The sequence below is a fragment of the Helobdella robusta genome (assembly GCF_000326865.2).
Source record: "Helobdella robusta unplaced genomic scaffold HELROscaffold_38, whole genome shotgun sequence".
Lineage (NCBI taxonomy): Eukaryota > Metazoa > Annelida > Clitellata > Rhynchobdellida > Glossiphoniidae > Helobdella > Helobdella robusta.
In genome coordinates this window covers 290764-302871 of record NW_008704829.1, presented here as the reverse complement: position 1 = coordinate 302871, position 12108 = coordinate 290764, and the positions used below count along the sequence as shown (strand labels likewise).

At 34.3% G+C, this 12108-nt stretch overlaps 1 protein-coding gene across 1 annotated transcript in view; it reads left to right on the top strand.

Moving 5' to 3' along the window:
- Positions 1-11056: 11056 nt before the first annotated feature.
- The window catches only part of HELRODRAFT_176474 (hypothetical protein), a gene marked incomplete at both ends in the record, with an annotated part of 4732 nt that continues 3680 nt past the window's right edge, over positions 11057-12108 (top strand). The window contains 2 exons of the mRNA XM_009023835.1: positions 11057-11196; positions 11573-11769. Of these exons, the coding sequence (XP_009022083.1) occupies positions 11057-11196; positions 11573-11769 (337 nt within the window). The remainder of the gene's footprint in view (positions 11197-11572; positions 11770-12108) is intronic.

Genomic DNA, 12108 nt, shown 5'->3' with positions numbered 1-12108 from the left:
AATGTAAACTTGTTTTGTTTTTGTTGTCGTTGTTGTTGTTATTGTTGTTGCGGTTTTTGTAGTCCCGACTACTAAACTACACCTCGATTCAATCAAAAAATAATTCGCATGAGTTTTTATGTCACCACATTCCATTAACTCTCGTTTAAATTATTCAAATTTGACAACCTGTTATAATGAATTTATGACCATTTTGGCGTGATTTTTTGTCTGACTGACACACACACATACACACGTGCACACACACAAACACACATTTACACACATACACACACAACCTTCACATACGCTTACACACTCAATATACACGCACACACAATGATAATCATTTAACCACGCACACACATGAATACGTACTAAACAAAACACATTCACACACATACACACACACATACACATGCACAAACAAACAAAACAAACAAGACCTTAACTTTATCTTATTTCCACCTAACACATGCACACATGCATATGCGCAAACATACTCGCAAACAAACATGTTTTTAACAAACAACATATAAACATGTACACACACACATACAAACAAACAAACATACACACACATACAAACAAACAAACACACAAACACACACATACAAACACACACACAACCAAACACGCGCACAACTAAACACACACGCGTCACAAAAGCCCCTTATAAAAGAAAGGAACTAGTGAAAAATTACCATCTTCAAATAAATAACAATTAATTGAGATATTTTGAAAGCTAGCTAAGCGGTTTAATTGCTCGGTTTTGTTGCCAGCAGGATATGTGCTTGCATAAACAAACATCTTTTTTTTATCGAGATGCTATCAATCTTTTTTGTTTAATTAGGCAATTCGTTCGAATTATCCAAAATTGCATTTTAATTAGTTTGTTTTCAATTTGCAGTTTAATAATTTTGTACAAAAAATGTTTCAAACGTTCTTGTTTGAATAATTTAATTGATGTTAATCGTTATAGTAAACTTCGCGTTCGTGTTTTTGTGAGGCTCCTATCTCATTATATTAAAAAAAAAAAAAAATCTATTTTCTTCATATTTCCAGTAATTTAATTATTTTCAGATTTGCTTTATGATAACTCGCTTCCATGTGATTAAACTATCATTGTATGTGCTTGTTTGTATATATGTGTGTAGGTAAGTAAATGAGTATGTGTACATGTGTGTGTGTGTGCACGTATGTGTATGTGTGCTTGTAAGTTTATATATGCGTGCGTATTCTTACGTCAGGCAGGTTGTATGTGTATGCATGTGTATATGTGTGTTTATGCGGTCGTGCATGTGCGTGTGTCTGTTTGTCCGTATGTGTGTGTGTGTGTGTTTGTGTGTGTGCTTGTGTAGTCAGGTTTCCAAAAAACAAGTTGAAACCGAGTTGCGTATCTCATTTCAATCCTTATTAGAAGCGTTTGCACCCTATGACGTCATCATCACAACCACCACCAACATCATCATCTCCATCATCACCACCATCATCATCTTCATCATCACAACCACTACCAACATCATCATCATCTTCATCATCATCATCATCACCATCGTCATTCTGTTTTTATCATCATATTTTATTTTTCATATTATTTGCATTTGAAAATCATTAGCGGAGGCATACAAACTACTATCATAATCATCATCATCACTGTCATCATCATCACTGTCATCATCATCATCATCATCACTGTCATCAACCGGGGTATGCTGTCAAGTTTTTTCAAAACCACTTGAAAGAAATTTCTAGATTCGAATAGATACATAAATTTAATGCTACACAGAAGTGTTTACAACAACTCAATGATATATATATATATATATATATATATCATTTTGTATCATATCATCATTGGTATCGAAATTGCTAACAATCATCTCTTTGTCATCTTCATAGTCATCGTCGTCAGACTTCATGCATTCGTCAGGTAATAAATTGTTAATTGTAAAAAAAATTTAACAATGGGCGGTTTGATAGTGTAATGGTTAAGACGCTTGGCTCTGCTTTGCAGTGAATGTGTTTGTTTGAATGCCAAAAGATTCCCTGCTATTGTTTGTTGTATTGTATATAAGCATTTTGACGGTTATTGAAGTGTGTGCGTGCGTGTGCGTGTGCGTGTGGATATTAGTACTAAGTTAACTGCCCGAAGTGGAAATGAATTTTAACTTTTAACGTTTTTCTGCTTATATATTTGCATTAAATACACACACATACACACGCACACATACACACACACACACACACACACATATATATATATATATATACACACATGCATGAAAACATATACATGAATAAGTCAGTTTGACCTAGAAACATCAAACCATCAACGAATTAGATTATTACCTAGTTGTGGAAACACCATCAAACAAACAGCTATTTCATCCTTATATTAATTTACAAAAATTACGAGCGACTTATGTACTGCCATTTTCTCTTTCTTCTTCTTCTTCTCCTTCTTCTTCTTCTTCTTTTTCTTCTTCTTCTTCATCTTCTTCATTTTTCTTCTTATTATATATATATATATATATATATATATATATATATATAAAACGCTCATTCAATTATCTTTAATGTGGGAGAGATAGTGTAATGGTTAGAGCTTAGAGAATGCGGTTCTGATGTGTCAGTCACAGGGTTCGAATGCGAAGAAAATTCTGTTCACGAGTGTGTGTGTGTGTGTGTGCGTGTGGTGTGTGTGTGTTTGTGCGTGTGTGTGCGCGCGCGCTGTAGTTGATACTTCTAGCAATTATTCATTGGAAAATTAATAATGACAAACAAAAGACTTAAAAACACTTCACGTTTTTGTTGCTGTTGTTGCTGTTGTTTTGGCTGCTGTGGTTGTTGTTGTTGTTGCGGTTGTAGTTGATGTTGTTGTTGTTGTTGTTGTGTTGACGTGGTTGTTGTGATTTGGTTGTTGTGGTTGTTGTTGTTTTTGTTGGTGATGTATTTTGTTGTTGTGTGGTGAATTTTTCAGCTAAAGACTACTCCTGCAACTTTAATAATTGCGAAAATTAATTGCACCCGCTGAAAGACCGTTTTCTGGGAATTATGTTATTAATGATAATCATAAAAATAATAATAATAACAACAATAATAATATTTATAATTATCGTTTTAGGCGATAATTTGACGTTTATAAATAGCAAAGTAATTACAACAACTACTACTACTACTACTACTACCACAACAACTACTACTACTACAACTACAACAGTTACTACTACACTACAACAACAACAACAACACAACAACAACAATTATATATCCTTCTATCTTCTCTGAGAAAAACACAAATAACCATTTACGATATTAATTATTATCATTCTCAGAAATCTGACTGACATCTGCAACTTTAACCTAACCTGGACAAACTTTTAACTGATTAAAACATTCAATACTCGATTAGGGCCGGGATTAGTATTGTCAACTCGTTTTTGTCGGTACTTGTCGGTACTTTTTACATAATTTTTCGGTTAAATTTAGTCATTCATGCAATTGCTATTTAGTTACTGTATGTAACTATAATTACTTACTGATGTGGCAGTCAGGTGTTTCAATCCCACGTGTGTGTGTGTGAGTGTGTGTATGTGTGTGTGTGTGTGTATGTGTGTGTGTGTATGTGTGTGTGTGATCCACGACCACTTATTTGTGCAGCTTTCGTCCTAAACTTTTTCCGAAATGTCGAAAATAGTTTTCATGGGGTTTTGATTTAAACAAGAAATTGATAATAACTTGAGTAGGTGAATGAATGGATGAATGAATGAATGGATGGATGAATGAATGAATGAATGAATAAACGAATGAATGAATGAGTGTGTGTATCACATGAGGTGAAGATCTTCGACATACTTATTTACTCAATTGTACTTTTCCTTGAGTTATTTACATTAATAGAAAAAATATGAATTGAATTAATTTCTGGAGTGCTTATGTATGAAGAGCTTACATAGTTCTTACACGTCTTCAATGGGTTTCTTTTGTTTTCTCAATGTGCTTTATTCATTCATTTATCTGTTTATTCCCTCGTTCCTTCGTTTGTTCGTTCGTTCAGGCACTCACTTATTCACTCACTCACTCACTCACTCACTCACTCACTCACTCACTCACTCACTCACTCACTCACTCACTCACTCACTCACTCACTCACTCACTCACTCACTCACTCACTCATTCACGCATTTCATTCACTCAGTCACTCATTCACTCATTCACTCATTCACTCACTCACTCACTCCACTCACTCACTCCACTCCACTCATTCATTCGTTCATAAACACATACAAACACATATACATACATACATTCGTTCATTCATTCATTGACGTTTCTGATGATGATAATAAAGATAACGACGATGATAATGATTCAAACGCAACAAATAGAATATTTTGCTTTTTTGCATCTTTTGGTATCAAAAGATCTTACAGAACAAATTTACAGGTTGTCATTAATTAATTAGGTAATAATTAGCTTCCAAAATACTCTTATCTCATTAACTTTATGTTATTATTATGTGTATTTTTGCATGTAAGTGCGTGTATATGTGTTTTTGTGTGTGTGTGTGTATGTATGTTTAGGCGCGTGTGTATTTGTGTGTGTGTGCACGTGTATGTGTGTTTATATGTAAGTGTGTGCGTGTGTATGTTTGTGTGGGTGTGTATGTGTGTGTATGTACGAGTGTATGTAAGTGTGTGTGTGCGTGCGTGCGTGTTGGAAATGGCGAAGTTTAAGACGACAGTTGTAATGAGGGGCGGTGAATATTTGCTGGGATAATTTCAAGCAGCTTTTAAGTCGGATTCTATTTCTCGCCTTTCTCAACTTTAATTTTTAAGACTTTTAACTCGAGATAATAAAAAATTAATAAAAAAAATCAGCTTCTCTTAAGAACCACGATCGTAAATAAAGAAATTTAACTGTTAGTACAACGGCACGTTTCATTATAAGACAATAAGACAAAAGTTGGGCATAATTTATTTTACCAGGTTATTATTACCTTGCAACTTCATTTGGCAATTAATTATTTCATTCATTTTCATCAGAAAAGAGCATTTATAACTAATTTCAGCCTAATCAGACAATGGAAAGTTAAGTGGAAAATTCGCTACAAGATTTGAACTATAGAGGCACACAGACATGTGATGTCAACATGGAGGTGATGGAAATTGTTTTGCTAGCTGACGTGCGCATTCTTGTGATGCTATGTTTGCAGGTTGTTTCAATGCTTTTGTTGGGTTGCAAGTTGAAACTGAGTTAGGTTGTCTTCTTTTGTATGAATGGCATTTTAGTAGTAGTCGTAGTAGTAGTGGTGGTAGTAGTAGTAGTAGTAGTAGTAGTAGTAGTAGTAGTAGTAGTAGTAGTAGTAGTATAGTAGTAGTAGTCGTAGTGGTAATAGTAGTAGTATTAGTAGTAGTAGTAGTATTAGTAGTAGTAGTAGTATTAGTAGTAGTAGTAGTACTTGTAGCAATGATGATGATGATTGCGGTGGTGATAATGATGATGATGATTATACACGTGATCATCAAAAGATGATGTGTATAAAATGCAGTGTAATTTTATATCAGAGGCTGATGTGGTTTTTAACTAAGTTTGTATAACACATTGTACGACACGTTTATAAATTTCCATTTTGGTTTCTTGGACGAACGCTCGAGTTTTTATAATATCTATATATTTACAAGTGGGTGTGTGAATTATATGTGCGTGAGTTTGTGTGTGTATATGTGTGTGCGTGCGTGTGTGTGCGATGTAAAATAAATTGAAGAAGATAAAACATCATTTTAGTGCTGTCGGTTAGAAACAACTTCTGATTTTATTGAGTTGTTACGATCACTGTAATCTTGTTTAAGCAACTCAGACAACAACAGCAACCAACAACTTTGTAACCATCCTCAACTATAACAGCAACAACAACAACATCAACAACAACATCAACATCAATAACAACAGCATCAACATCAACAACAACAAAACATCCACAAATCATTCCTTTAACATTTTACAAAGATGGAGAACCAAAAGCCATTTTATTCAGTTCTCTATCGGTAATCCTCCTCCACTGTTGTCTGATGTATCAGTTTAATCAATTAGACTTACCTGTAGAACAAGGTATCAATACATTAAATTTTTTATAACTAACCTGTAATCGTTTTTTGTAAGACTATTTTCTGCTATTTCTGCTATTCTACTAAACCCGCCACGCACGCACACACACACGCACGCACACACACACGCACGCACACATACAAACACACACAGACAGACACACACACACACACAAACTCACGCACACACAAACACACAGACAAACACACGCACACACCAACACACAGACAGATACACGTACACCAACACACAGACACACACAAGCAAACATACACACACATATACAAGAATGAAAAACAAAAACACTAACGAATTTATCTTAGAAATTTTGTCTAAAATTACTGATCGATCGATTCCTGTTCTTCCCCATCGGCACAAAATAAAATTTCAGTTAAAAAACTTTAGCTGAATTAAAATTAAATAATAATTAGTTCAATTAATAGATTAATTAATTAAAATTTTTTAACTGTATTTTTATATTATAATAAATAAATAAACAAATAAACGAATAAATAATTAATTGAATTAATTAATTAATTAATTTTAAAAAAATAATACTTTTTCACGTTTATTGTTCTGACAAAACATAACAACAGAAAAAAAGAAAATAATTTTTATTATTAATATAATTTATTATTATTATTAAGTATTATTATTATTATTAGGTATTATTTTTATTATTATTCTATTTATTCTGTCCTCCATAAAATTTCTCGATTCATTAATCTCACATTAATGAACCAACAAAACAAGAGATAAAATGTGAGAGCATTGCGTGTGTGTGCGTGTGTATGTGTGTGCGTGTGCTTATGTGTGTGTGTGCGTGTGTGTGTTTCCTGTTTTACGCTTCCTTTCTTTCTATCTTTGAAATGAAAACGCACCGAGTAAACACGTCATCATCGTCATATCCTTTTTTGTCATTCCTAATTTCGTAATCATCATCATCATCATCATCATCATCATTATCATCAACAACATGTCGTCATCATCTCGTTCGTCATCATTATTATCTTCATCATTACCCGGTTTCATCGCGATTCTTCTTCATCATCACCATCATCTACTTCTTCTTTTTCATCATCATCGTCATCATCTTCTTCATCATCATTATCTTATCTTTATCTTCATCTTCTTCATCGTCATCTGAGTCATCATTATCTTCTTCTTCTTCTTAATCATCTTCTTTTCCTCTTCTTCATCATCATTATCTTCATCTTCTTTTTCATCATCATCTTCTTTTTTTTCATCATCATCATCATGTTTTTCTTCTTCATCATCATCATCATCAGCATCATCATCATCATCATCTTATTATTATTTTATTATTATTGTTGTTGTTATTGTTGTTGTTGAGGTTAGGTTATTTATATATCGCAGTGTATGGCACCTGATAGAATTACTTGGGAACTAATCAAATCTTTTTTTAATTCTTTTTTGTTCTCGAAAAGCGTTTTGCATGTACACACACAAACACACACACACACACACACACATACATACACGCACACACACACATTGATATATATATATATCTTTGTACGTGTGTGTCTATAAATATGTATAAATTTATACTTAAAAACTGAAATAGATACTGATAAAAATTTAAAATTTAGTGATATTTTGTTAGGAAAATATTATCAGTATCAACCATTATTTAATAAATATATAAATAATCATTTGTGTCTAGATATATATGATTATATTTGAGATTATTTAATAAGAATTTACGTGCATTTGAACCAGATGCTGCATAGATTGTGATAGAACATGGCAGGTGTTTTACCAATTGAGCTATTTTTCCAGCCTTATGTTAAGTTGTTGCTGCTTTCTTGGGACGCACGCTACAGAGCCATGCTGGGGAATAATCCTCTTGTGTGTTTATATTTCTGTATATTCGACTGCTGAAAAGAGAGAGAGAGAGAGAGAGAGATTAAAAGAGAGAGAGAGAGATAAAGAGAGAAAAAGAGAGAGGAAAATATAAAAAGAAAAAGAGAAAAAAAGAGAGAAAGTTTGGGAGAGAGAGAGATAAATGAAAAAGAGTGAAATAATTCAAAAATGGGAGAGAGAAAAAGAGAGAACGCAAGAAAAAAGAGCAATAAAGAGAGAGAGAGAGAGAGAGAGAGAAGAAAGAGTTAAATAATGAGTCATTCTAAAAACCACGTAAACAAAAGCGATGACCACAACAGGCAGACATCAGCCGAAAATAATTGAATGGGCAGGACCTTGCAATTATGTCCGTTCAGCTAGCAAACATGCCTGATGTCGTTTGTGCTTTGCTTCCTAGACTTTGTATGCCTGTCTGTATGGTTGTATGTGTGTGTTTGTATGTGCCGTTGTATGTTTGTATGTGTATGTTTGTATGTGTGGTTGTATGTTTGTATGTGTGTGTTTGTATGTGTCGTTGTGTGTTTGTATGTGTCGTTGTGTGTTTGTATGTGTCGTTGTATGTTTGTATGTGTGGCTGTATGTTCGTAAGTGCATGTTTGTACGCTTGTATGTATGTTTTTTCGGAATGTTTCCATGTTTATCTGTCTTATACATTATGTCTATTTATATTTGAGTATGTTTGTCCTTCTTTTTTCGAACTTGCGAACGCATTTATTTGTTGAAAAAAGTTAAAAAAAATTGGTGAAAATCTGCATTGCCAACATGCGAAACGTGATTCCATATGGAAAAGCAATATCGTGGAATGATTAGAGAAAAAAAATTCATATATCTTCTCATGAGGGGGAAAACGTAATGGTATATTAATCCACGGGCTTATTGATTTTGGTTCTTTGTATACGTTTCAAACTTAATTTCTGCTGTTAAATGTATTCGATTGTTAAGTATTGTATGTACGCATGTATGCTTGTTTGTGTGGGGTTTTGCTGCTGCTGAAAAAAATATCACTATGTCTCGTTTCGTTTTGTCTCGTTGTATATGTGTTGTATGTGTCGTGTCTCGTCATTTGTATCGGACCTGTATCTGTATGCTTTTTTGTATTTGGTTCAGAATCGGTTTGTTGTCTGGGAATGTAGGCTGGAATAAATTTTTAAATTATTCATGCATTTGTACACTGGTGGTGGTTGTAGCAGCAGCAGCAGCAGCAGCAGCAGCAGCAGTACTACTAGTAGTAGTGGTAGTAGTAGTAGCAGTAGTGGTAGTAGTAGTAGTAGTAGTAGTAGTAGCACTACAATAAGAACAAACAATAGTTATTATTATTCTTTGTGTTTGTTTTATTTTCATTTTATTTTTATTACCGCTAAAAAAAATTGATACTCAACGCACCATAATATTTGTAAGCAATTAATGGAGCCACACCACACACACATACACACACCACACACACACACATCACACGCACATACACAACACGCACATCACACACAAACACACACACACAAACACACGTTGGCGTTATTTTCACTGGTTATAATACTAACTCCATTATATCATGTTGATGCAGTTTGTAGTGTTACTAATTTAACCACCACTATTTAAATTTTCTCAGTTTTTTCAAGTCTTTTCATTTGATCTGCTTATTTCTACATGCAGTACAAGTTAAACAACTACAGCAAAAAAAAGGCTTTTTGACTCGAGATACAGGTTCAATGATAATGAGACATGATACAGGTTGACTTATAGGAACATTTCGTAAATGACATATCAGACATATCGTTACTCTGTGTCGGTATATATACATGTATAAGCAAACCCATTCGTCCAGACTGCATAAATCATCGTGACATATTGTTGGTTGTTAGTATGATGTAATGTAAGGTAGACTCATCGTTTATTCTCTGTCATTAATCGTACATGCATATATGAAAGCAAACACGATCATCTCACTCACACACATCCAAACTCACTCACACACTTCTATAATAACTCACGCACATCCACACACATCCATACTCACACACATTCACATTCACACACATCCATACACATTCACACACATCCATACACATTCAAACACATCCATACACATTCACACACATCCATACACATTCAAACACATCCATACACATTCACACACATCCATACACATTCAAACACATCCATACACATTCACACACATCCATACACATTCACACACATCCATACACATTCACACACATCCATACACATTCACACACATCCATACACATTCACACACATCCATACACATCCAGACAAGTTTGACAGAGGCCACAAATTTGAAAATGTTTAAGTAACTTTTACATTTTGACAGGGGGGGCCATGATTTGTTGTAAAGTGGCCTAAATTACGCTGGCAATTTTGCTTATTACGTCAATTTCTGCTTTACTTTTTGCATAAAACAGTGCTTTCGTTGTGCAAAAAACTAAATTTTACCGACTTTTAATAACAATACCGTTGAGGCATAAGGATATGCCCTTTAAGAGTACGGTGTGTGGCCACTGGCCATATATGTGTATTGATATATTTACATAAGTGTGTAAGTGAGCGCGTGTTTTTGTGCGCATTGTATGATATGAATGTGGCTTGAGTTATAACAATAGAGACAATTTTGTCATATTAACTCGATTAAAAAGTCGTTAACCTCGGAATTTTCCTACCGAAGCTAACAAATTTTAATTTATTTTCATAAGTGAGGCAATAAAGTGTTTATTTTTTGTAACTTGTCAGTTATAAATATAACATTTTTTTGGTTCGGTTGTTATAGTTTTTTGGTATTGTATAAATGTGTTGTTTTTAAACATGTAACTGGTGTTAGCTACACGAAAATCTATTTTTGTTCTCCAGATCATTTCATTTCATAGATTATCTTTTCATTGATTTGATTCTATGAAATTAAATGTTTTAAATGTTTAATAATCTAATCAACCAACAAATCAACCAATTAACTTAACATCCTACCGTCTAACCATCCAACCAACCATCCAACCAACCATCCAACCAACCATCCAACCAACCATCCAACCAACCATCCAACCAACCAACTAAATCCAACTCTGCAGAAATGGGCAACATGTGTGATGAAGTGAAGACAGCGATGTTCTGGAAGGCCCAATTGGCCGAGTTCCTAGGCACAGCAATTTTGGTCTTTGTTGGTTGCGCCTCATGTCTCGGCGACGAGTGGAGTCGTGTTGCTTCTCCGAGGTCTCATTTGGGTTATTTTTACTTGATGGAAAGTATGGAAAATAAATCACATTTTGACGTCAATTATTTTCTTCGCTTGTATGCATACACACAAACTGTTGTTTCAGGAATCACGCATACTCATTCTTCTAATTGTTTTATTTCATTAATTAGATTACGTTCAATTTTTACATTTTTCATTTAAAATGAACCATGATTTGTTTCGAATATGTAAAAACCGTAAGGGTTTTAACCAAATTTCGAGCATAAAAACGTAAAAACATTCAATCTTAATCAACTTCTTCAATCTTCTTCAATCTTAATCAACTTCTTCAATTTTTTTCAATCTTAATCAACTTCTTCAATCTTCTTCAATCGTCAATTTAATCATCACCAGATTGGTCGAAATTTCACTGGCATTCGGTCTGGCCGTAGCAACGTCTGTTTGGATCTTTGGTCACGTGAGTGGGGGCCACATTAACCCGGCCGTCACGTGTGCATTCCTCATTGCAAGGAGGATTTCCATCCTTAAGGGGTTGTTCTACATCCTCTTTCAATGTTTGGGCGCTATGACTGGTGCTGGCTTCTTGTATGGTCAGTTGTGTGTTTATGTCGTTTATGTGTGTGTGTGTGTGTGTGTGTGTGTATGTGTGTCATGATGTGTGTGTGTCGTGATGTCGTTTATGTGTGTGTGTGTGTGGTGTGTGTATGTGTCATGATGTGTGTCATGATGTGTGTGTGTCGTGATGTCGTTTATGTATGTGTGTGTGTGTGTGTATGTTGTGTGTATGTGTGTGTCATGATGTGTGTGTGTGTCGTGATGTCGTTTATGTATGTGTGTGTGTGTGTGTGTGTGTATGTTGTGTGTGTGTGTGTGTGTTGTGTGTGTGTGTCATGATGTCTTGCTTGCTTGATCTCTTGATGTTTGTTTGT